This window comes from Pavona decussata, unplaced genomic scaffold, assembly GCF_977016875.1.
Source record: "Pavona decussata unplaced genomic scaffold, jaPavDecu1.1 SCAFFOLD_112, whole genome shotgun sequence".
In the NCBI taxonomy this organism is placed as follows: Eukaryota; Metazoa; Cnidaria; class Anthozoa; order Scleractinia; family Agariciidae; genus Pavona; species Pavona decussata.
Window position 1 is genome coordinate 1,159,702 of NW_028145526.1, and position 27,315 is coordinate 1,187,016.

General features: G+C 39.7%; 2 protein-coding genes, 1 non-coding gene and 1 pseudogene across 3 annotated transcripts; 2 read left to right on the forward strand and 2 right to left on the reverse strand.

The window, feature by feature from the left end:
* On the forward strand, positions 1-5,619 carry LOC146470710 (baculoviral IAP repeat-containing protein 5-like). The gene is made up of 4 exons (XM_085121684.1): positions 1-237; positions 902-1,011; positions 4,073-4,190; positions 4,725-5,619. Exons 1-4 carry the CDS (start codon positions 124-126, stop codon positions 4,803-4,805), a joined length of 423 nt encoding a protein of 140 aa, XP_084977810.1. The 5' UTR covers positions 1-123; the 3' UTR covers positions 4,806-5,619.
* Positions 1,054-3,957, reverse strand: LOC146470711 (uncharacterized; annotated as a pseudogene).
* Positions 5,620-7,175: 1,556 nt separating the features above from the next.
* On the reverse strand, positions 7,176-7,285 carry LOC146470712 (U6 spliceosomal RNA). Its single transcript, XR_014866992.1, has one exon. It is a non-coding gene; the product is annotated as a U6 spliceosomal RNA (small nuclear RNA).
* A 15,489-nt stretch (positions 7,286-22,774) lies between these two features.
* On the forward strand, positions 22,775-26,426 carry LOC146470713 (uncharacterized). The gene has a single exon (XM_085121658.1). It carries the CDS (start codon positions 24,180-24,182, stop codon positions 25,563-25,565), a length of 1,386 nt encoding a protein of 461 aa, XP_084977784.1. The 5' UTR covers positions 22,775-24,179; the 3' UTR covers positions 25,566-26,426.
* Positions 26,427-27,315: the final 889 nt, after the last annotated feature.

The window sequence follows — 27,315 nt, forward strand, 5'->3', positions numbered from 1 at the left end:
GGGGATTGGGTTGGAGTTACGCCGGGAGCCTGGCACGAGGTTGCTTTTTCACTGAACCGTCGAGCCGCCATTTTCAAAAAGGAACTTTTGTTTTGAAGGATTCGTTTTTTGAGTTGCAAAATTATGGCTGACCTGTTAAGCTACGATTTTAGCATGAACCGATTCCAGAATCGGTTGGCGACATTCAAGGATTGGCCTTTCACTGAGGACACAGGGTCCACTTGTACTGCAAGGAAGGTAAATGGTTGCTTTTCCTGCGATCATCAGATGTGATCGATGGATGTATTTTGCTTGGTAAACCATTCCTATTTCCCAGTTGGTGACTCACTCACGGAAGACGTGAGCGTCGGCAAAACTCGACCTGATCGGATTTCAGCATTAAATTTTCCCCTTGTAAATATCAATGCTTATTCAATCCCTGAGGTCAACAACACTTCACACGTTGGGCTCCTAACTTCTTGGCTTTTGGCATTGTACGCTCCTAGAAATTGTTCTAAGGTAACAGCTAACCTTGTTGAATGGTAATTTCCATTCCAACCAGTTTGAGTGAAGAAGTGGAGTGCCTCTGCAGGGGAATCTGCTGGTTCCAAACAATTCATGTTTGATCCACTCATTCTACATGACCAGTTGAACCAAAAATTTTGGCTAAATTGAAAGCGCCCCAGGGAAATCTGGGTCATAGCTACCTGAAGACAGTTTACTAACTACCTGCACATGATTTATAAAGTTAAGGATTTACCAGCTTTCGCTTTATTGATCATTACTAATGCTTCAAGGTTAAAAAAATGTTTCACAAATGCTTGGCACACTTGCACAGCCACTTCCCCCTTCCCTTGCCTTTCTATGCAATTAACTTTTCTTTGTCATTCAATATACTGAAATTGTTGTTTTTGTTTATCAGATGGCGGAGGCAGGCTTCTTTCATTCTTCCACTGACCGTGATCCTGACATTGCACGCTGTTTTGTCTGCTTCAAAGAACTTGAAGGATGGGAACCTGAGGATAACCCTCTGTATGTACATGTAGTGTTACGGCCCGTGAGAGCAAAATGCCGTCACTTGCTTCTAAGCGTCAGTAGCCTCCCTTGCAGACATTCTTTTGGCTCGTCATGCAATCTTTCCTCTCGTTGGGGAAGAAAGATTGTGTGACAAGCCAAAAGAGTGTCTGCAAGGGAGGCTAAAGCATGACAGCATGTGGAACAAAAACGTGACCTATCAGTTGGTAACAAAACATTGTGTGACTATATTATGAAAGGTGTTTGTCATCGTGGTTTAAAATGATAGATGAGTTAATCATTTGTCTCACGATTGAGTCACAAAGATGTGGATCACAACGTTTCGACTGCTATATTGCTGGTCTTCATCAGGCGATGGTGTCGACTGATTGCATGGCAGTATAAGTAGCACCGTGGTTTGTGTTGATTGGTGCATTTCGATCCTCTCTTAGGCTGTTGTTGATTGGAGGATTTTGATCCTCGTCGTTCAGACTAGAAATTGTTCCCCCTTGCCTTGGTACCGATCGGCTGCTGTGTTGTTTGATCGTGGGCATCCACGCTTCCGGAATTTCAATTCCATTATCCCTATTGATGTTGTAAGGGTGAAGTTTAATGTGAATAGCCTCTTTAACCCTACGGGTGTACCAATGTGGGTCTCGGTCAATAAACTTAACCTCATCCCAGAGCGGATAGTGCCTGTCGCATTGCTGTGTTCTGAAACAGCGGAGGATTGGGTTCAAGCAAGCCGTATGTCTCTATCGTGTTCCTTAATCCTTTCATGCGTAGATCTTCCCGTCTCTCCAATATAGACCTTGCCACACTCACAGGGAATCTTGTAGACTACTCCATCTTGTTTTGCAGAGTCAACAGTGTCCTTAGGTCGCACTAAGTGTGATCTAAGTGTTGTGTCAGATCTGAAAACTGTCCGTATGCCTTGCTGTTGTAGGCAACGGCGAAGAGCCTCTGATAACCCTTTGACGTATGGTAGCACCGCAGTAGATTTAATTTCAGGCACAGGTTCTTTTGTGGCTGTTTGTCTCTTTGTTTTTGTAATGTTTTTCACAAATGAAAACAGATAACCGTTAGAAACAAGAACTGATGAGAGGTGTTTCTTTTCTGGCGAGATAACTGATGGTTTAGTTATGAGGTGTTTTGATCTATTGTACAAGCACTTGACAATACCGCGTTTTACAGATTGCGGGTGGTGTGAATCATATGCTAGGTATTGGTCAGTGTGTGTAGGCTTTCTGTTAACACTGGTAGAGAGGTAGCCATCCGAATCTCTAGTTACCAACGTGTCAAGAAAGGGTATGGTGTTGTTGGTCTCAGTTTCCATAGTGAAGCGGATCGTTGGTTGTTGACTATTGAGGTGTTGCAAGAAAATGTCAACTTTGTCTCGACCCAAGATGGTAAAGGTGCCACCCAAATAGCGTTTCCAAATCTTAGGCATACAAGGCGTAGAAGTCAAAGCTTGTTCTTCAAAATCCTCCATGTAGAGGTTAGCTATGACAGCAGATACTGGGCTACCCATGGCTGCTCCCTCTTGTTGCTCATAAATTAATCCATTATACTGGAAGTATGTGGATCTTAGAACAAAATCCAAGAGGTCCGCAATCTGTGCAGGTGTTAAAGTCGTGCGGTTAGCAAGACACGGGTCAGCCTCTAGTTTCCGTAACGTGGCTTGTACGGCGCCTTCGATAGGTATGTTTGTGAACAGTGATTCTACCTCAAAAGACACTGTGATCTCGCTCTCTAGTACCCTCTCACCATTGATAGTGGGCACGCAATGAGCTGAGTTGTTAACTGTATACTCTGATTTCCCTGTTAAGGGAGATAACACATGGGCTAGGTAGGAAGACAGATCATAAGCAAAGGTGTTCACACAAGAAACTATAGGTCTCAGTGGTGTATTTACCTTGCGTATCTTAGGAAGGCCATAGATTCTAGGTGGTTGCTTATGTTTGGGCCTGATCTTATTATAATTTTATACGGACTCTGTCAGGTGCCCACCTTGCTTCAGGTTCAGAGGCTTTTCAGTCAACTTTCGGCTCAAACAGTCCATTGGGTCTTTATTAAGAAGTCGGTATGGACCCTCCTCAATTAGTGTTTTCAGTTTATCGTCATAGGTGTTTTTGTCTAGCACTACACTGGCACGACCTTTGTCTGCTGGGAGAATCATAATGTTCTTATCCTCTTTTAAACCTTTGAGAGCTTGTTTCATCTCCCTGGTGATATTAGGTTCAGGAGGCTTGGCCTTCTGGATGAAAGAGTTTATGTTTCTCCTGACAGTGTGACTAATCACCAAACTAAAAACCTTTTTAATATTATAATTATTGTTCACTGATCAGGAGAATTGAAGGGCTTATGGCATAACTGATCTATACTGCTTTTCAGATAACTTCTTTTAACTCATATTCACTGGATTTTTCACATGTGGCCTTCTTGTTTCATCCATCCACTGCTTTGTGACTTCGTTTTGCGTTCATAATGCAGCAAATCTGAGCCAACACAGCAAAAGGCAGTCCAGAAAGCACTACATGTATAGGACAGTTATGCTCCAAACCCTTCAATAATTACTTCACCCTGAATGATGTCTAGAAGCAAGTTTGGTTATATCAGGCATACAGCACTTTTCAATGAGTTAATATCATTAAGCATGACATTTAAGTCAACATTTTTCTAAAATGATTAGCACAACTTGACTGCAACAGAGCTTGTCATTATGTAGCTGAGATGAAGGTTAGTTCAGGCATTGTGCAGTCCTTGAATGTGGTGCATACAGTATTTAGATCTCCAATGTGGGGAAGTTTGAAAAACTTCACAAAAGTCACTTAAATACCAGACATTTGCATTGCTCTCCCTTCCCTCACCACTCACTTGACGCTGACATTAGCTTTCAGGTGCATTAGTACAGTAATTATTGAAAATGTGGGTAAACATACCATCCTCAAAATGGAAAGACATCTCGTTAGACAAAGGTGTATGATTACTGTAACTAATAAACCTTATCAAATCATATCTGGAGTGTGCTAGTTGGTAATCATACAGGTAAAATATTCCTGTTTTTATTCTCCTCAAGGGAGGAGCACAAGTCTCATTCACCAAAATGTGAATTTCTGCTAATGAACAAGAAGGAAGAAGACTGGACAGTGGAAGACTTTCTAGAGCTGGAAACCAAAAGACAACTCAACAGAATGGTAAATATTGGGCTGTTCATAAAGTTGACTCTGCATCACATGTCAGTTGAGTTTCTTGTTGGATCTCATCCTTGTTGTGAGAGTTTTGTCTCCAAGTACGCCAGGTTTTCTCTTTTTCTCAAAGTCACAAAATTTTACAGACGTTTATATGGTGTGGGCACCATTCAAACATCTTTAAAATCTCACTACTTTGCAGATGCATATCCTTGTTAGTTTGCCACGTAACACTCTCAAATTTGGCACCTTTATTGGTGTTCTTTCCAGCAGTGTCCATAGATTTTCGCTAACTGGTCCATGTCTAAAGTTTAAAAAACATGGAAGGGTCTAGTGTTAAACAAAATAAATCCATCTCTTTAGACCAGTGTCTGTTTACAGTGTAGGAGAGGCAGCCCTTGACCTCCCAAACAGTGCATCCAAACAACTCCTAGAGGTCTTACTGGCTAAAACTGTGTTATTACTTATAGTCTGTACTTTTGCAACAAAAACTTCTCATTGACAGTCACTGACAGAATTTCTCTGTGTTTTAATTTTCAGCAAAAGATCATTGAACTAAAGGTCAAAGAATACACGGAACTAGCCCAGCATGTCCAAAGTGAAATGGAAAAACTTGTTTAAAATTTATAATTATTGTATCAACAGCCTGTAAATGTAAATAGGCCATTGCACATTGCACTGGACAATTAGAGGGCTCAGATAGAAAGCTTACATATAGCTCAGCTTAGTGCAAATTTGGTGGTGAAATCCAAATTACCCCATATTAGTTTTCAATATCAGAATTGGAGGGGTCAGAGCAATTAACCGACCTAAATGCTCAGATTCACCGGAGTTTTTGCATGTGGTGTTGAATTCCTTCAGGAAACAATGCACTAATGTTTCATACGCTAATTTGCACTTTGTTTGCAATAAAAACCTATGATTATGGGCAAGATTGCTGTTTCTATCACAAAAGCAGGGGCTAAAACATTGATGCAATGCTTTCTGAAGGAATTCAAGTCCACATGCAAATCTGAACTAAAACAACAAAACAGTCAGTTGGTTATGCTCTGAGTCCTTCAATTGTTATAAGCAACATAGTTTCATATCTATTTTTTTTTATCATGAGGATTAGCCAATTTTATATTGATATTTTCTCATCAGTTAAATGTACCTCCTGGCACCTACGGACAAAAATATCTACTTATTGATTGAGTGGGAAGGCTGGACAGGAAAATATTTGGCTTGCGGTCATGGTGTATGGACCTCACTGCCACTTCTTTATGTCCAGTTCTATTATTTTTATCTTATTTCATGAAAATTAAATTTCTGGTTTCCTTGTTTTTTTTTGTAAATGTATGTGTATAAAGATGTATTTTAACCCTATTATCTTTTATAATTATTTTTTCTCAAGTACTTTTAATTCAATAAAATTGTCATTTTTTATCACGTCAAACCGTCACATAAAAAGTCTTGTTTTGCTCTACTGAAGTTGGGAACATAAGGTGAAAGATTGAGGCATACAAATATCGGTATGTTAGACTTGAGACCTGTAAGTTGAATGGGTCAAGGCTTTGTGTTGTGCTCTTGGGAAACACACAAAGTCCAATAACGCAAGAAAAGAAATCAGAAAAATTCGAATTTTTATCACTAGATGTTTAACTAAATGTAATCTTATTCGAATATTGATCCTTTAAGCTTGCGTTTTTACACATTTCCGAATATAGACAGGGAAGGCAATCTCGTGAGCCCCATTATTTCTAGCAATGATCAACCCTTCTTACAGATTCATAGTACGGCTATGGGAACTTGTATGGCACCCTCCTACACAAATTTAGGAAAGTGGTCAAAACTACTTTTCTCGAACAGGACCCACCAAACCGTAAAATAGATGGTGGTCTCTGCCTGCAGCCCCCTTCCTCAACCTCAAAAGATGGTGGCTTTGTTAAATAGGCACCTCTCCATCCAGCAATAAAAATGACAATGAGCTTCAAACCTCACTTTTCTTGTTTATCTACCAATGCTGACTCTTTCTAGCTGAACATAATTTTGTCGGTAACGTTCACGAGATAGATGGCGTCTTCAATAACCCTCTAAACCAGGCAAGGTGGGTCCTCTTCGAACAAACTTGTTATGACCAGTTCCCTTATTTTTAGCTAAATCTCCTTGTAAGTAAGTAAAGTCTTTATTTTACGAGAAAACGCCCCGATCAACTGGTGAAGGTTTATTGATGGCATTTTTATGACGTGGAGAGAACGTAAAGACAACCTAAAACCTTCGTCGGCTTAACTACTCAATTTCTAACAGCCAAATCATCCCTTCCCTCGATGTTCAAGTCCATATCAGCAACAATGAAATACAGACCGATCTTCACACCATGGCCAGCAAAAGTATCTTCTGGAGTCTTCCTATCACCCTAGTCACACCAAGAAAACCGTCTTATTTAGCCTGTCCCGTATATGTTTCACAGACACATTCTTTGACAAACGCTGTAAAGAACTCGTTGAGAAACCGAGATCAATCGCGTTCGCAGGATTCCAAGCGACAAAACCTCACAGCAAAATAACAACACCGTTACCTTTAGGCCCATTGGGCAATAACCAAGAGAAATTTGGAAGTTTTGTTATCTTCCTGTATCGTTGGCCAGTAGATCACCGTGAAATGAAGCTGATGTCGAAAAGCAAACAACATCAGTGAAGAGTGCACATTTTCCACACTAATAACAAATACATAAAAACTTAAACTACATAGGAGGCGATACTGACCTTTTTGTTTGTTTGTTTGTTTTCCACTCCATATTAATGATGGAATAAATATACTAAAACCGACGTTTGTTGTCTGTGTTTTAACTTTGATTCCAGGGTCTTTTCTTTGAAAACGAGTTTTCAGTTTTGCCTGAACAGATCAGTTTGCTTTGAAACTGATACGATATTGATTTTCGGCAAAGAAATTATTGCAAAAATTGACTGGCAGAGTCAAGATAAGTTAAATTAGTGGTCGAAATGAAAAAAAAAAAATTCGGAACGCTTCACGGTTTTGCGTGTCATCCTTGCGCCAGGGGCCATGCTAACCTTCTCTGTATCGTTCCAATTTTAATACGTGTGCTGCTCTGAAGCCAGCACACTCATACACATATTGTAATTGCCTTAATATTGGTTAGAGACCACTAGGGCGCTGACGTGTGGTAGAGAACCTAAATAACTGTGTTGACAATTCGGCTTAACTACGTGAACGCATGCGTAACAAATGCCTTAGCTCCAAATTGGGCCCTATGAACTCAGTTAAATTTTACTGAAACACTGATTTTATTCTTCGTATTTTCTCCATGTTTGTAATGTAGTCAATGTATTACAAACAACTTGCAACAACAAAAACCCTTTTTACTCACAGAACTGACTGGAAGTGCGACAGCTGCACGCGCCAGATTAGATCGTGAAATTCTGCTTTCAGCCAGATATTTTCAAACTAATTTGGTCGATCTGAAATTTTAATAAGGTAAAAAGTATTCATGCCGGTGTGTTGCGTTGAAATTAATGGGGCTAACTGAAATGACTGGCAAATGGAGCCCATTTACAGCTGTTTAATAATTTTTCATTCGGAGAAAGTTTTTGTTCAAAAGGAAAACGTGGCCGCTTCAATACTCAAACAACGTGCCAACGACGTTGTCACAATAAAGGTATATCAGTACATTGACAATGTATGTCCGCAGCAATTGAAAGAACAAATTATATAAAAGAAATATCTCATGGTGTGAGAAGCAAACTACAGCCGTACCGTGTATGTGAAACAACGTTGCCAAAGTCATTCAACGAGGAGAGAGAAATTAACGTTTGATCTACTGCAAAATAGAATGAGTTACTGTAAAATACACAACTGCTTGAATAACCCAAACAACGTTCAAACTACGTTTGCCAGGTGCATTTTTTTCCACGCCTTCAGTTCTGCGAAAGGACTGACAACTAGTTCCCAGGCCCTTCCAGCGAAAATACCCAAGATGGCTGTTGAAAATGAATGCTTGCCGAATTCGAACCGTAAAGAGGTCTAATTAAAGAGGACCTCGCCATTGAGAAATTGCCTCCTATATACTTCCTCTAGTCTTAAAATTTATGCAGCAAAAATATTATTTATCACTTCCACTAGTAATTTTCAATAGGCGTGCTTCACAACGTCGGACCGCAGCACTGTTGAACTCGCTCGCACTCCCCAGCTTGTTCCTTTTGAAAAGTGAAGAAATTCTAAGCGACGAACAAAGAGCCTCTTCAGCCTAAAGAATTCCTGAAAAATTTTTCCAATGACACATGAAACCCAGTCAGCATAGATTCCCTCGTGTCTGCACTCTTTTCCTATTCTGACACAAAGCAATATATTCACCGGAAAAGTTATCAGACGAGTATGATATCCGAATAACTTTGTTCAATCTTTGAAAGCTAAAGATCGCTAACGTGATGTTTCAATTTGGCCCTAGCTATAGATTCTTTGACCATCAACAATAAATTCCCAGAGTTTAAGTTTTTCTAGAAAATAAATTCTACTAAAAAAATCATCAAGTTTCGTGCTCAGTTCGAGATCAGTTTTTCAAAAAGGCCGGCAGGTGACGATAGGAGTGCACTTTAAGTCCTCGTCGCTCATAGCATGCTTTACATTAGAAAACACATAGCTCATATCACGGCAAGGAACTTTTTCATAATTCAGGTATGGAATAAATAGAAAAATTAATATCAACCGTGTAACGGAACGGAGCTGAACGGGTATTGTATTCAATGGCTAGCCACTGATAATTGCAAACTCAAATTCAAAAGGTGCAATGTCACTTATCGAAGTATCACGGGAATTTGGTGTTATGTCAAAAACTCCAAAACATTCTTCTTTTTTATCAACAGGACCCTAAAGATATTTCTTATTTGTTGTAGATTATCAACCCAGTGTAGTAAGACTATCGATGAGTGTCTCTGGCCACATATGGACTTGGTTGAAATGGACTGCAACTTGAAAAAAGTCAGGCTGACTGTTTTTAAGTTCTTCCGTTTTCGTTTCCAAAATGTACTAGAGCCGGCAGGTCAAGAAGTTGTTCCTTTCAAGAATTCAGTTGATTTATTTTTCTTGGTGTTCTAGAATTATTTTGTAACTATTTGAAGGTGTCACACTATTTTTACGATAAAGGGTCAAAATCCCAACGATACTTCCCCTTAAATGCTGCCGAGGCAGGAAAAAAGTTATCTACACCGTGTACGGTAGCAACAGCTTTTAACAGGTTATCTTTATCCCTTACTTTTTAGAGGTTTTGCCAACCTCCATACGAGGCTTATTAACAACAGAGCTTCAACTTTGTTGATGTTATTTCAATTACCCACTCTTAATTTTAGCCATAGGCTTTCTACCAAGTTTCATCTGACCAATACAATGGCTCAGTTTATTATTCAATTAAGTCAACGACTTTGAGTTTTCAAATAATCGTATAAGTAAGGCTTATTCCCCTAACGCCTTCAATAAAGAAATTATTATTTTCGTTACGTTAGTTTTTGTTCAATTCTGAAAGACGAAGTTCTCTTTTAATAACACTGTTTTGTTTTTGACATCTTGGATTAATCACCTGAAATATTAAAGGTGACCTAGACCCCTTTATTAATAGATAGGGTGGTTAGTTTGTAAAGAAACTGTGGTGCAGTGTCGGTGGGGGAGCGGAAACGAATATTTGTTTTTATCAAATGAGTTGATGAGGTTATTTGGCCTCCGTTAAAGCAAGATTCGAGAGCTGATGTTTTCGAGTGTTAACCCCGCCCTCACCAGAGTGAATTCGCTCTGACGAAGGGCTAACGCTCGAAACGTAAGCTTTCGAATTTCTTTACGGTGGCCAAATAACCTCATCAACGTACTCAGTTTATTAAATCAAATATTCCCTTTATTTATAGAGAGTATAGAGCACTCAACAACTTTCATTTCAATGGTTTTCAGATTTTTGTCCAAGGACTTAACTTAGGTCACTTTCGAAACAAAATGACATTGTTTCTTACATTAAATGAAAATTCGTTGATAAGATTTAGCAAAAAAAAGATGAAGTTTCATGGAGATCTTTTGTCATGTAAACTGAAGGAAGTAAAATAGAAAGTTTTCAATTCGCGGTCAAGTTCACTTAAAGGAAATAAATGGTTGCTTGGTATACATGCTCTCAGTTCCGGGTGATATCTTGTCGAGCTTGAAGTAGATCTCAACCTTTGTTCAATTTAGGATGATAAATCTATTTGTTTTGAGGGATGCTTCAGAAAAGGGCATTTGTCCCACGAAATAAAAGGGTTATTGACCCAGAGGTTGGACATTGGCAATGAGTGATTTAAAGTCACAGCCCGCTTAATTAAAGGGTGCGTCGAATGACCTACTGAAGAACATTTCCGGTAAATCAGAAACCTTAAGTTGTGCCGGAATCATTATTTTCCGGCGCGTTTAATAATCAACTAAAAAGTTTCAAGTTTTTTTTAAAATGAAATATGTCACGTATTCAAACGATGAGTACAGACACCCTTTGCCGATCAGTCTCCACATGCTTCACTTTTAAAAGAAAAAACTGAAACTCTTTTAGTAAATCATAAAAATGATTCAGTAAACTCACAGACCCACAAAAAAACGTATCCGCTGTGAGCTCTAATGTAAAAATAATATCTTTAAGGGACTTTTCTTATTTTTTACTGAAGTTTGACCGCGATTAACAGGATATCACCAAAGATGAAATGTCTTCATTTATGAGCAAATTCTTCCAACTTGTGTCATAAGGAATATATGGAGAATAATGAGGAAAATATGCATGTTGATAGGTTCTGGTTTCTTCAAGGGCTTAAGGTTTGCCATGGCTTCCTTTGACAGTGCATGTACGCTCGCATTTCAGTTTGACCTGTCGAATGTATTTTACAGTCCAGTAAAAATGGTATCCATTCACCGTACACAAAAGGATGGTGGCTGTACATTTTACAAAAATATCTTGCGAACCTAACACAACCAACAGGCGCAAGGAAAGCCTTTTTTTTTGCGAAATTCGCCGTCCCTGTACTTAACATTGTGTCTGTTAGATTTGAAGTTTTATGGGAGTTTCTAAGGTTTTCGTTCGCTAAGAATCATGGGTAGAGGTACCTGTCCGGTGGATGGCAGTAAATCAGCTTGAACAAAGACGGTCAATAAAAGACAGCTCTTTAAAACTGCGATTCCAGATTTTTGATTGGCTTCTCTGCTATTACAAGAACCGTGCTGCCATTCATGAAATCGTCTTCTGGTGTTTCCTGAAATAGACAAGATCTAGCAATATTTCTTGATGGTTTAATAAAAATAATGATTCTCTACTACTCGTTCCTGACTCGTGCTAATGTTGAATATGGGACGATCAGATACCCTATCTATCATTTCATATCCAACGCGCGCTCGTGGAGTAATTGTTAACTGATCCACTTTACTTCAAGATGTGAAACGAGACCAGGGTTGCCACGGTCAGGAAAAAGTCAGAATTCTAAATCAAGTCAGGGAAATACTACCTCAAAGTCAGTGAATTGTATTTTTAGGGTAGCCACTTAGGCCCGAGAGTTTGGGAAAGGATTTCCTTGTTGGCAAAGATAATGTTCCAAAAGACATCAACAGAGGAATTGATTTCTGTAGCTTTGACCAACGCTTGTTTTATTGGAGAAGAAATTTATTTCTCTGGTCAGTAAAAGCTGGTTTTTGGTCAGCGAAGAGTCAGTGAATTTCACTTATTTTGATAAGTGGTAATCCTGAAAACATAAATCAGTCTATCGCGGTGTAGAGTCGTGGGAAATTGCCTTATTCGATGTGAATAAAATGCAGCGTATAAATCCTGGAATAAATTATAATATTTTGACGTGTGCTGACCCGGCTAAACCGTAACCGTATAAGATTTTAAAAATAACCTAAATTGGTTGACCTAGACCTTGGATTAAGACTTTTTTCTTTGTTCAATTGCTGAAAGACTATAAAACTATACAAACAAAGTTAAAATTAATCTTTCCTGTTATGGCTAGCCAACTCAATAAGAGGGGAGGAGTTTTTTTCGTATTCTCCCAAATATTTTGCCTATATCCTGCAAAAGTATTTGTAACCAGTTGTATTGTGTCATCCATCTGTTTTGTAGTGTTTGCGTGTCTTTCTTGAGACAAAAAGAGAGCAACAATGAAGGCATGTATTTTTCTCTAAATCTGTTCCAGCCCAGTAGTAGACCTTAATCCAGAATGGATAGCATTTTAATATTCTTTGTTGTTATTCAAATTAGCCCTTCTTGCCTCGTTCTTAAAGGGGCAGTGTCACCTATTTTTAGTGTCACTATGAATAGCCTAAAAACGTATTTGTTTCAACGGAATCGTTAAAATAATGGTAGAGTTTTGTTAACAATAACCCTACTAGTGCACAGAAACTATTATTAATTATGTTTGGCTGCGGATAGTTAGGATGGAAGGGGATTACAACTTGAAAAAATTGGCCAATTTTTTTTAAGTTCTTCCTGTGTATTTTACAGAAGTCGCTAAAAATCGATTATGGTTTGTTCTTAATTCCTATGAGAAAAACCTTAATAATTTCTTCCCGATGTTGTAAGAGCAATTTCATGTTACAAAACAGCTTCTTTGTCAGATATTTGAGCAGGTTTGACCAAAATGCAGCAAAATCGACGTGACAGTGTCCCTTTAAGTTCAAAAATTAATCAAAAGAACATTTTACCCTGAACGAGGCAAGAAGGGCTAATTTGAATGCAAACAACAACACTGATGTTAAAATGGTGGCCATTTTGGAATAAGGTTTATGTTTTCGATGGGTCCAGGGGTATGTATGTGTAGAACGCACGATAGTAAAATGAGTGCTTGTTGTGGTAAACGTCACAAAGCTGTAAGTCTCCGTGGCCCAAATCCCCCTCTAGACAAAAACAATTCTTAGAATTGATGCAGGAGCGACCCCTTCTTCGAGCTGCCTCGTGGTCTAGCAAAAGTCCTTGAGGGGGAATAGATGATTGTAGTATACTTCATTGTAAGGTTATCATTTTGACAGGCCATTTAACACCACTAGAAGCCCATACGAATCTCTTTTTTTTATGGGTTATCAAGATACTCTGAAGATTAAGCGCGCACGACCCAATCAACTGAACCAGGGCCGGGTTGTTTGAAAGCCGATTAACGCTAATCCGCAATTAAAAGTTAACCGAGGTTTTCATCTCGCTCATTAAAAATGATTTTAAAGGCTCATTTAAACTAATTGTAAAGAAGAGTCTAAGGCAAGACTTGGGGACAAAAATCTTTTTGACGAATCCTTATGGATTACAGCTGTAGTATATAAACTCGAATCAAAGTTCGCGTTAACCCAGGATTAGCTTAATCGGCCTTTGAACAAATGGGCCCAGGTGTCTCGTGTCTTACTTGCTGGTTGGTTTGCCACGAAACACTTGACAACATTGTCTCTCTTTGTTTCATTAAATGACTACCGGCGAAAAATGTCTCATCCCGCAGGAGAAGTAACTTCTAGTTGCTACAGAAATCCGACTTGAATAGGCACCGATTTTTGGGTCACCTGGGCACAAAAGCAGACTTTGTCCGTTTCTACCTTCCTGCTCAGATTCCAGATAAATGAAATACTGGAAGGAGATTAACAATTTCATCGCAAGGTCCGTTTACTTTGTCTAATGTGAATTTAACATTGGAATAACAACCAGGGGAAAATAGAACATGTTTCTTGCTTGCTGGTATTACACTGTCAATGTTTTAGCCATGCAGGAAAAATTAAATAACAGTTTGTTTTTAGTTCTGTGTTTTCAAACTCAGTGGTACTTGTCTGAGAATCAAAACTTTCTTATCAATTATTATTTTGCCACACAAAGAAATTACAAACAAGATACAATAAAATAATTTAAATTAAGCTACAAAGAAAAAGTGCATGGCGAGGAGACCGAAAAGAAACTAAAACGTGGCTTATGCGTGATTCGGCCTCCCCAATTGAACTAAGTTGAATACAAATAATTAAGTTAGTCACATGGCGTAAGGGCGTTAAATAGGTAAAAGTAATAAGCTACAAAATCATGTGTTATTCATTGTTTTGTTTCGATCGGTTAGTGTAAATTGCAAATCGGTACCGTGCAAATTGGCCTTAACAGGGCCGTACGTAGGATTTTTTTTCTGAGGGGGCAAACTCGGCACACCCCTCATAGGACAGACAAGGTTTCTAGTTCGACGTTTTTGTTTTCACCCCTACACACATACACAGAAAGTTGCTAAAAGGCGGCCCGCGACCCGCGGTCCACCTCAAAGTCCACGGCCCGGCGGCCCGCGGCCCACTTTGCAGTTCACGGCCCCACGGCCCGCGGTCCAGTTCATATTTTTTTATAAGTAATTCATTAAATAACATTATTTTGGTTTATTGAGTACACAATTTTTAAAAAGGTCTTGTGACTATCAGCTTTTGCTTCGGCGAATGAGGTCACATTACAAGTCCCCACTGAAGGTTAAAACCAGACCCCAAAAAGTCAAATTGCCCAGGACGTAATCCCATATTGGCAAAATACAACTTGTAAAAACTACTCAACACCAAATTCATAAGATAATTTCGTTAGATAAGAGTTTCAAGTCTGTTAAGACTTACTTCGTTTGAGAACAAATGTCCACTATGTTGACAAAATTCTGGGTCATCGACGTACGAACATTTATATGTACGGGCGTACACATATAGGATTAAACATTTTCCTCTGAGGAAAAAGTAACAGCTACAAGGATCGCAGAGGATTAAAATGATTGAAATTACAAACGAATCGACTCTCGCCGTTGTCCCGTCGACAAGTCGGTCGAACACACTCACATGCCGAAGCACAGCTGACCAAAAATCTGGAAATACTATAAATAAAACACTTCAGCTTCTTTTTCCTACTTTTTTGAGTTAAAAAAAGAAGGGTCGGACCCTGGTCGTCGGATTCCCAAGCGGAACTTTACAACTAGACTACCGACGACTGACTACCGAAATTAGCAATTTTGGGGCTAGATATCCTTACACCAAATAAATAGGCTAACTGCAAGCTATCTGACCTTAATTTGGCTAAATTAGTTATCCATTATCTTGAAGTGGGCGTAAAAAAATTGCCTGGGTCATGAACTGAGGTGAGGTGGGCCGCGGGCCGCCGAATGTAGACCGCGGGCCGCCTTTTAGAACACACTGATGCTTTTTGTCTTAAATTGTCATGATTTATTATGGCATAAACATCTTGTTTAGCTGGAACCAAACATTCCCACATCTCAATAAGAAAGACAGTTAAATTTATCACGCACTTAAATGAGCCAAACCAAACCCAGCTGAAATGCCCTATGTGGCATCAAAAAAACCGTCATTGAACACACAGATTAAGAGGACATTAAAACTCATCAGGCACAAATGACCTGTGATGTTGAACATACGATGACTACGATGGTTAAATCCAAGGCTCTGTCAAATCCTCCAAACCCTCTACAAATACTTGAGAGTAGCGCAGGTCTTTAAAGATCAATTACAAAATCATTATTTTCGTAAGAAAACTCGTACTGGCTTTTACCTCGAAAGATTTTCCAAAATAATTATTTGGAATTCACATTGAAGGAAGATTTTTTTCAGTCAAATTAGCTGATTTTCGTGTGATTTCGGAGCAATATAGCTACAAGAAATAGCTCAGCAAACTCAAACACTATGTTAGAAAAAAATTGAGTTTTTCCGGCGGGGGCAGCTGCCCCCTCTGCCCCCGCGCTATGTACGGCCCTGCTTAAGAAGGGTTAACGGTTCGTCTGGGACGACTCAGTGTTCGTCCAAAAAGTTGTCGTCCGTTGTCCACTTGTCCGGTATCTATTGTGAACAAGGGCAATGTCCCTCATGGCGTTCCGGCAAATCACTCTTGCTCAAATGGCGGAGAAGAGGGTCGTACAGGGGGGGGGGGAGGGGGGGGGGTCTCTTGCACGGTTCACGAACAGAAAAAAATAGCAAATCACGGATCACACAAAATGAAAATTTCGTTTTCAAGCTCTTCACGGTCACGCAAAACTTTCAGGTCACGGATTACGAAGAATAATTTATTACATTCACGTTTCACGGGAAACAAAATCAGCCAATCACGCATCACGAAAATACCCCTGTACGACCCTCGGAGAAGGCTAGGGGACAATGAAGCATCATTCGCCAATTTATAGGACAAAAATTGCTAATGTTTTTGCATCCATCTGTTAAAATTTTAGGCATAGATTCATTAAATAAAATCGAACATTAAAATGGGAAAATTTGAATTTTTATGTAAGCCTGACGTAATTAACAAACTTTTGAACTTGAGAGTGAAGAACTTGGGATTTAGTTCCGGCCTGTCGACGATTTTGAGGTCATCAGATATTGATTTCAAATTGCACGTTTGTTTCGGAAATACCCTGTAAGAACGTATTTTTGACATGGGGCAAGATGAAGCAGAGTCAATCCACTTCGAGAAAATAATTAATTCATGCACCGAGTCAGGTCTAGGAACTTAGACTTAGACAAACTAAAGATAATGAAGATGGAAGAACCAACAAAGTCGACAAATTAAACCTCCTAGTAGATTATGAACTTACCTTTAAAAAAGAAATCGAATCGTTCATTGCACGATTATGAAGAAAGAACATGGACCATTGTTCATCTTTTTTCATTAATAGAGTTAATCTCATTAATAGAGCTACTCTTTCATCAACGGATTTAATCTTAGTTGAGCTGACGACAACCAGGGCCCAGTTGCTCAAAGCCCGATTAAGCTAATCCTGGGTTAACGTGAACTTTGATTCGAGTTTAACTACTAATCAAATAAAATTTTTGCAAAAACATTTTTGTTCCTCAGTTTTGACGTATAATTTCCTTTATCATTAGCGTAAAATTAGCTTTTAAAAACATTTTTAACGAGCGAGATCAAAACCTCGATAAACTTTTAATCCCCGGGGGGGGGGGGGGGGGGTTCTTGGGTTCAGTTTTGCTGGGTATGTGCCGCTGGCCTCTCAGAGCCCCTGCCCCATTATAGTCTTTTTTGTGGCCAGTTATAGACCCCATCTTAGTCACTTTTTGGGAAAATGTAGTTTTTGCGATCCCAACTAAGTCACTTTCTATTTAATTTTTTTTTCTTACCCCAAAAATCCGAAAATGTGCGACCCCATTCTAGTAACTCTACTGAAAATGCAACCCCATTCTAGTCAATCCAGTCGTGAAAATGCGACCCCATCCAGCGGTACATCCCCATTAGCCTCTTATAAGGGAGTACCCCCCCCCCCCCCCCCCCCCGGGTTTTAATCATGGATTAGCGTTAATCAGCTTTCGAACAACCGGGCCCTGATGACTGACAAAGATCAAGAAGATGGCATCGTTGTCCGGGGCAAAGTGAAGAGACCTCTCCCCTCCATTATTTTTTATATTAAACAGGAACCATCACTTAAGCTTTCAAGTACTGATCCCACAAACTGGGAGCAGCAGCTCGATAATCTTCTTAGTAAAACAGGGAGTCGTATGCACATATTACTGAAGAATGCGCAAGAAGTTTTTTGTACTAAGGTGAATGCTCCCCCCTCCCCACCCCCCGCCCGAAGGATGAGTTCAATGGCGAGTGTGTGCAAGAGGTATGGTTGTAGTTTAGACTACCTGCATTACCTCTTTCATAGCCTGATTAAATCTCCTTTTACCTATGGTATTTCAGTATTGGGTACTGTTACCTTTGAAAAGTATCTTTCTAGAATTGATAAATTCCACAAAAGAGCATGCAGTTTGATTTGGCTTCCTTAAGGAAGTTACGCCTGTAGCAGGCCTTTTGGAAACCTCAGACAGGAAGTTATGGAAAGGCATCACCAGCTCCACCGAAAGCCGGTTGGCAGACTTCTTACCACCCAGTAAAGCTAGCTAGATCACTTAGGAATAGACCGCGTCATACCTATATGCTCCCACAAATTAGATCTAAACGTTTTAAACGCTGTTTCATTAATAAATGTCTTTTTAACTATATTTAATTTTCATCGATTATCCATAAGGTTTTATCACATGTAAATTTCAGCTGTTGTTCGAAACGTTTGTTTTTGGAATCAATAAAGAACTTTATTATTATATTAGAGTGCAACTGTCAGTTGAACGTGTTTGAATAATTTTGTTGTTCATACACTTTTGTATGCATCTGAACTCGTTTTCAGGCCTTCGTTTCGTCTCTTCTGTCTCCTCCCCCCCCCCCCCCCCTCCCACAAGGAAGATCTAATATACAGCAAGAATTTTTAAACTGAAATTAATAAAAGTTTACTAGCTGGTCACCTATTTATCTTCCACAATGTGTTATTGCAGAAGGATCCATCAGCCTTCTAACTTAATCTCAATCCAATTGCAATTTTATAACCATTCTTTACTGATAATGACAATTTTTTTATATGCTAGCACCAGTAGAAAGCAAAAAAGAGAATTAATATAGGCCTAATCTTAGATTATTTCTCGCGAAACATTATAATTAACGCTGAGTGAGCGCGTTATTACATCAGTCCTGACGATGTTATTACTGGCATTAATAACTTGTCTTAGTCAAAACTATAAGAAGAACTTGAGTGGTTTTTTAAAAATATATTTAAACGAATTTATAAGCACCTCAGAGTGTAGTGGCCTACTGTTCACGTTGTATAGTTTTTATAGAAAACGTATACAGCCAGGGGAAGCTGATCTAAAGAACAGAATTGTTGTGCTGCGTCGGTGTGGAGTTGAAACCAATGTTTGGTTTAAGCACTGACAGAGTTGATAAGGTAATTTGACCACAAATCGAAACGTCAGCACTCCAATCTCTTTACGGTGGCAAAATTACCTTTAGTTATCAGTTGATCAAACCAAACATTAGTTTTAATACTTGTCTGCCGTTCGAGTAATGTGAAACTTGGGCAGCACCAATCAGTAACCTTCTAGACCATCTAGGAAAAGAGCATGTTCAGCATGTTCAACATTGAGAGCGCTTCAGACACTCATGCCTAGCTATGGACAAAGAAAGGTATGCTTCAATCATTCTTCCACGACACCATTAGGAACATTGCTGCAGAACGAAGATGCTTTGTGGATGTGAGTACAAGTTTGAAAAGCAGCATTCATGATGCAGGCTTCGAAGACGCTAGACGAGAACGACCAGCTGGACTGGCCACACCGTAGCAATATTTTCTTTAGAGACAAATATCTAGGAAACATCTCTTGCTTGGCCTTTAAGCTCATTTTAACCTCTTTCAGTTGCATTCTATTTCCATATCAGTTGTGAAGTACGACAACTTTTTTGGGTAAGATAGGCTAAAATGTATTGTAGGGCATATTCCTGGCGAATTTACTTCTTTCTGGTAGCAAAAGAGAAGTTTGTTTTCGTCGCGTGTAATCTAACATCGTCACCTCATCGACTCATTCTTAGCTCCTAAGAAAGGTAGCCATATAAACGTTAAAACCAGGCTAAGAACTGGCAAAAATGCCCGACAATTACCTTGCTATCATAACGTGCTTTCAATTCGCTGGATTAAAACTTGCTTCACCAGCTGTTTGGATGCAACGTCCATTTCTTTTATAGGTTTTGGACTAATAAAAATAAGTAAACATATTCAACATAAATGGCAGTTACACACCTTAAACGTTTTGTTGACTAGGGCGGCCATGAACCCTCATAGACAGCCGGACACCGTAGGCTATTTTTGACGAAAAGTTTAAAACATTTTGTGTCAAACGTGTACTGTATTGTTCTTGTTCTATTTTTGGCCCTGTTTGTTTGCCTCTCATGGGAGCTATTCTTAGAGAAATGCCCCGGAACAAACACAGGATAACTCCTCGCAGCCCAGAATGTGCTGGTACGGATAAAAGTGTGCCTAAGGGACGATGTCTAGCGATTATGAAAGACTCTGCAGATCGAGCAATTAGTCGATTTCTTTGTAGCTGTGGTTAGTGTCATTCAATAGCCTTTCAGGGTCAATTTGGCCTCATGTACAAATTAAAAAATGCTACATTTATCGGTAGCATGGGGGGCAAATCTGTAAACTCAAGTTTATTAAAAAAACGAGAAAGAATAAAGGGATTAGCAACGCCATGTTTTGTTCCATTGAAATTTCCCTCCAGCGTCTTGCCACCCACAAGGAATTCAATCGTGACAGATTTATCTTGTCTCAAAAGTAATTCACTGTGTGAAAGCTGCAATGTGTTCCAAAGTGGGCCGTAAGAGCCTAAAGTAAAGAAAGCTGCGCTTGAACAGTTCCGAAAGGAATTAAAGGGAGGTATGAGCCTTAGTAATGGTGAAAGATATATAAGTTCACTGAAACAGAAATTTGGTTCACTGAGTACTAAGATAATGACCCGCAACAAAAGATAAGGACGGTCTCTAAGCTTTTAATTAAAGTTCGTGTGGCCTAAAATGTTGTAATCATTTATTTAAGATTTAGAAAAACAAACTGTTTTTTACATATCTTGTATTGGCTCGTGGTTAGTGAAACAGGCGAACAGAAAAGAGTTTCAGAGGTTAGCTATTCTTCTAGCCAAACCGACAGGGAGAATCATGATCTTAATGGCGGAACAATTGAACGCTGCACAAAGACTGTACTTTTCATCAATTACTAAAGTGTAATGGTGTACTGCGCCGCCGTTCGACCGTGAGGTTTTAAAGGATAGAGCCTTGTCTAAATAGTCAAAGCTATTGCTTGGGATGAGCTGTTTCAACCGGCGATCGTCTTCGTTCTTTCGTTTTTGACTTGATGTGTTCATTATGAGGCCTTTTACAAAAGAAGCAGTTGATTGATGATACTGTATACAGTACTGTCAGTCATTGATTTACATAAGATCTGCATAAAGCACCAAAAACATGAACCCTATAGCTGTGTAAATTACCACTGAAGAATTTTCAGTAACCCTAATTTACTATAGCTACATGCATTCATTTGATAACTTAGCCATCATCAAAACCCGTTATTTTTTCTTTCGATTTTTTTCATGCCATTGTACATAATTTTCTTTCCGAATATACTCAGTTATTTTTTAATCTTACTGATAGATAACCTAATTGCAAGGTAACACTGTCATCGAACATCAAAGTTAATGAACCTGTTGGATGTCGGTTGGATGGGCGCACAATTTTTAACGAATTTAGTCAGACAATTAATCATAAATTGCATGTTTTATTTTAATCGTGTAGTATTTTTTTTTCAGGAGGAATTTTATTCTCTGGTATTTTTTCTTTATTTCCGTATGGTATTTTGTCTTTCTCTGGCGTATGTTGAGGAAATACATAGAGCTTAGACCACGGAAACTCGTTCTCAAAAATCGATAAAAATATACGTATATCCAGCAAGAGGGATAACTTCGTTTAAACCAAAGTTTGTCTTACCAATTAGTCGGTGTTTTTTCGTTTTTTGGTTGTTTCGTTGAAGTCATTCCTAGCAGTGACAAAAACTTCTTGACAGAGACAAACTTAAAAATTCTCTTTGGATCTAAAAGAGAAAAAAGAATGAATTCACCCGACTGATGACCGGCTATCAATTTTTCACAATTTGTTTGCTTCTCAGTGTATGGCAAGAATATCAAATCGCATGTGGTAGCTTGTGAGATTTTGTGTTCCGTTCAAGTTCATTTCATCAAACTGAAAAGCGGAACAACGCTGTCTCGTTGTCTTCAGAGACAATTTCATTAAAAAATGAACAAGAGCAACAACTGAACAGATCAATCAGGCTTGGTTTTTCTTCTGTCAAGGCTTCTTCTAAAAGAGACCCTTTTGGATGGGTCATAAATTTGTCCCCAAGATTCGTGGGTCGAAGAAATTAACTGATTCACTTCAAATGTTGAATTCATTTATCGGTCACCGTCTAGATCTCATCCCTGAATGTAGGATTGAATCATAACGAGGAGTCGTCAGTCAGTTCGAACGCATCATTACTCTTCTTAATTTGTTGCGTTTGTCACCTTATAATTGTTCTGAAACTACAGTAGTCAGTTCCATTCAGTTAACACTTGACAAGATCTGAAACACTTACTCAAGCTTTCTGACATATTGCTTCCTGTAAAATTTATACTGTCGGACTTGCCGTCAGAACTGGTGATTTTACACTTTTTGGCTGCTATCGCAAAGCAAATTATAAACTTAACTTTGAAATATTATCGAAGAAAAAGAAATGAAAGTTTATACAATATCGAGAGAGGCTTATAGTTCGCGTACATGAATCCGTTGTTATCGCTGGGTTGCGGATTGAGTAGTGCGGTGTGTTTGCTTGGAGCTTTGAGATACTCGAAATAAAACTTCTTGGCTTTGTGTTGCTCTGTCTTTTCCTCTTACATCACATTTCATCGCTAAAGGTATACATTTTATTTTTTAGTGGTATAAAAGAAACTTTATATAAATCTTCCCAAGCCAATCCTTTGGTACGAAAATGGAGGAAATCTTGTGTTTGAAACTGGGTTGACAACACTCACGCCAATGTGCAAAAAAACCTGCTATGGCCGTTGTAGAACAGTATTACACGAACACAGCCACGTTTCTAAAATTGATTAGCAGCAAACTCTAATCGAATAACCTAAGGTAAGCGTTTAATTCATATGTAACATCACCATCGAGTGCTTTGAAAAGGACTCCTTTTATTTATTTTTCTCTAGGATTAAGCTCCAATATTAAAAATGCATCGTGTTTTTGTCAGTTGTTGTTCTCTAGATATCGGAGCGGAGTGCCGTAGTTTTCGCGTAAGACAGTCAAGGCAGAATATTCTTTCAAACTGGTGTGTGTAGTATCTTTGCAAATCAGATTATTTTAACGAAACACTATGAAAGTAAATTCGCTGCGTCCGCGCGGAGTTGCACCATCGACTGATAAATTCGCCAGAAACCAGTAATTTTAAAAATACATTTATCCCACGCGGAACGAAATCAATATTCAACGCTGTTTTTGGGCTTTCCACGTTAGCTTTACGGAAGAAATCTTTCGAAGGAATATTTCGAGGGAGCAATTTCAGTTGAAAGACACAAATGTAAGAAGCGTGTGTACGCGCGGTGGATGATACACGACCACGCGCGCTCGGTTTTATGACATACAAAGCACAAAACCGTGATTATTGACTTCATGTCACCGCTTGGGAGCCGCCAATGCACATTACTTCTGTCAAGGTCGAGTACCAACGTCACGCAATGGGTTTCTTGTCAATATTGGCGCCAGAATATGATAAGTTGATACCAAAACCTGTCTCACTGATAAAACGAAAGCCTTGGGGCATTTTTTACGACGTCGATGCAATGGGAGCCTTTTCCAATTCGGGATATTTAATCCACTCCTCTGCGTGCTAGACACTAAAATAATTCCTGTGTCTTCTGTGGGAGATAAACTTCTGGTATTCCTGGAGGGCGGTCTTTCGCAATGAAAGCAAAGCTCATAGCGAGGGGACTCAGTGGGTCGCTCAAAAAATTGACCAAATTGCAAAACAAGCTGCGCTGTACCCAAATTCTGAGTTCTCCCTGTTTTATTTTGACACGATTTTTCTACGCGCCGGCGATTCAGACGCCATTGACACTAATCTGTTATTTTTCGTCGCCCCAGGTTCTCGACACTCCAAACAAAAGCACTCGTGGTATCAATCCCCATTTCCGTAGATCTCTCGCAATAATCTTCACCGTGATTGCTAGCACTGGGGAGTGTGAAGCGCCAGTGGGAAGGAAAACCAATTTCGTGTGACCAGTTCCCAGATGTTCTTATAGGTGTCAACCTCTGTTATGATGGCTTGCTGCGACAGAAATTGTTTGAATACAATTTTTATTGAAACAGCCGCAAAGATTGAATGCGCGCCGTGGGGTGCTTTGACTGTGGGGGCAAAAAATACAATGTGATGAATGAGACACCCAGAGAGACGGCACAGAGCATGCGTGCGCTTTCTGTCGTAACGAACAAGCACGACGCAAATGACAACATATCAGAACGGCGTACGCGCGTCCAGGGAACACATCTTTTGTTTCCCTCTCTTAAAAAATCACGTCTCCGCCTAGTGAAAGACTAGATTTTTGAAAGCAACTCTCGTGATGGGAAGTGAGGAGGTGATCCATTTTCGGCCGTCGATAGTCGTCAAAGCGGAACCGCTCGAGAATCCACCAGCATTCGATTATACCAGTCTGTCTCAGGCCGAGTCAAGAGTTGTGTTTCGAAATTATTACGAGGTGCACACTGATGGAAACATGATGGAGCGATCAAGCTCTGTGGAATCGTTGCACAGTCACAGCAGCAGCGAAAATGACCCTAGCACGCGGTCAACGGACAACGATGAGATTTCTCTGAACTCAAATCCGCGCGAAGAAGTGAAGAGCGAATATTTTTCGTTCCCAGCCTATCGCGCAGATTGGAAAACAAGCACGTCTGGCCCGGGGGAGGATTCTGAAGAGGAAGAGCACGAAGAAGAGCGAACTGAAGAGGATGACAGTGCGTCGGACAATGCCAGAAAATCGCCGCCTAGTAACGGCGATGTTTTTCAAGTCTTCTCAACAAGTCCTATGCCTCACGATCAGAACTCTGTCAAGGAAACAGTGAGTCGAGCCCAACAAGACATCGTCATCCCCGGCATACCTTCAAACACACACAACGGGATAAATATCGTCTTCCATAAGCACTGCAAGCTCAATATGGATACACCCGGGAAATTGCAGTACGGTAGAGAAACGTATTCACCGAGCGAGGGTTATCTTGCGCGCGTGGAGAGATTCACGCCAGACTTGCTGCCGTCTCTCGTGTACACCACGCGAAACGAGCCTCAAATTTCAAGCGGCCTTCGCGGCTTGCGGGAAGCTGAAGAGTCTCGGTTGTCGAGTTACGACGCGAAAAGCCCATCCCCGCACTCGCCTGTGTTAATTTGCCAGTGGATTCTGTTAGAAAAGATGGCGAATCATGTCTGTGGGTTGGGATTTTATAGAATCGAGGATTTAGTAACGCATATTACAGACGTTCACTTGGTGTCCGCCACACCGGTGGGGTTCGTGTGTTGTTGGAAAGAATGCATGAGAAACGGACTGCCCTTTAAAGCAAAGTACAAGCTTATCAACCACATAAGGGTTCACACCGGAGAAAAGCCTTTTACTTGCAACCAACCTGGTTGCAGGAAAAGTTTTGCGCGCGCGGAGAATTTAAAAATTCACGTTCGCACCCACACAGGGGAAAGACCCTTTGCTTGCGAATTCAAAGGCTGCGACAAACGATTTGCGAATTCCAGTGATCGTCGAAAACACATCCACGTTCATACCCTGGAAAAGCCGTATCGCTGCAAGTACGTTGGTTGCGACAAAAGCTACACGCATCCTAGTTCTTTGAGAAAACACATGAAGGTTCATGGCCTTCGGACGGAGGAACATTTCAAAGTTGTTCATGGACTAGCCTTAGGCAGTCCTCCGGGCATTTTTCGACAGAGAACTGACATATAAACAGCGAAGTATTCTCCTCGGACTATGACATACCATTTCACGTAGAAAATAAGTAACAATTTGCTATTCTTTTCTCGCGTTTTCAACAAAATAAAACAGATTTGACGCATATAATGAAATGAAATGTTGAGACATGGAAATTTGGCGGGTGCCGGCCTTGAAACGCAGTCTTGTAATGAGAAAAATTCAAAACAGTGGCTATATTTATTTCTTCTTGGCTCAGTGACAATGTAAACTCGTGAAATGACTTGTTTGTACTCGTTGAGCTAGGAAACGCTATAACCACATGGATTTATCCACTCGTCTTTTAGTTAAAGCACTATTTTCGTTTCTTACCGTTGAGTTGTCGTTTCGTTGATCCACGCTATTTTGATTTTACAGAGCCCTGCAATTTACATCAGGATAAATTCTAAGCAAGCCACGCGTGGTAAACAAATCTCTTTCCCCTCCTGAAGTAATGGAACAACAACTATTCTCGTTTGAGGGAAGACTCGGAAAATTTACCAGACAACAAATAAGCGGTTGCAGTGCTATTTACCTCTGCGTACGTCGGTAGTTTTTTTTTTTTTTAAGAAAAATTTAGAAATTTAGAACCTGTTTTATTATTTAGAGTTTTTCAATATTTTTGTTGGTCATCACCACACTGTTATTTCACTTTACACTGTACAGTACATGTAAACGATAGTCAGTTGACGGGGCCACTCTTGGATTTTTCCATTTCCTCGTGCCAGCCGGCGCGTTTCAACAGGCTGTATGTCACTATAAGACCATTTCATAATTTCAGAAAAGTTTCCTTTTTTGGTTCAAGGAAACCCTCAGTAAAATGAACTCGTAATGGAATTTATTTTGCTTACTTTAAAATGTTCTGTGTGTTGTATATTTCTAAGCAAAGGGAAGGCGAACAAAGGTTTACATGTTCCGGTTGTGGTAAGCTAACTGAACAACTCGAGAAGTGTAATTCGGATTACACTTAAAGTCGGGTACGAACTAAGTATGGAACTTGGTGAATATTCTGGCCGCTATCGATATTTTTAGATTCTAGATAAACCTCAGGCCTTCCTGAAAGAATGAGGCTAAAGTAAATGAGGGAGAAATAAGGGATAGTACGGTCAGCATTTTCACATAAGCTACAATTTGAATATTCAAAACTTGATCTCCTAGTTTTCAAATTCGTTTCCAAGTTTTCTAGAATATTTTGCCTAGACTCGTGCTTCATTTTGAACAGAACAAAAGTTATGTTACTTGTTCCAGATTGTAAGAAGTTTATTTGCCTGTGATAACCCGCGCGGTACAGCCTAGCCCCTGTCTAGGAAACGAGAAACCTTGAAAACGAAGGAAAATGCCTCCTGGTGCTTCTCCTTCATGGTAGTGAATTGACCATACGCGTTTCAAATCAGTGTCAGTTCTCTGGTTAAGAGAGTTTACTGGAGTTTGATACACACTGCGTCAAGTCATAAGGAAAAATCACTTTCCCAAAGGCAAATCGCTTGCCATTAGGCGATGGAACAGATTCAGAGCATATAGTAGTCCTAGAACGCTGCTAAATCAGCTATGATGACCATGTTTTGAAGCAGGTCGTCTTTCGATTGCAGTTGATTCATATTGCCGCTTGAAAATGACTCCCGATTAATTCTGTGGTACACAGCCTTTACTTCGTGGTGAACGGTCTGCCCTAGGTTCTAAGAATGTGATAAGACTACGGAGTTACGAAAGGCCTCTAACGTTTGAGTCGGACTTCGCTAACTAGAGG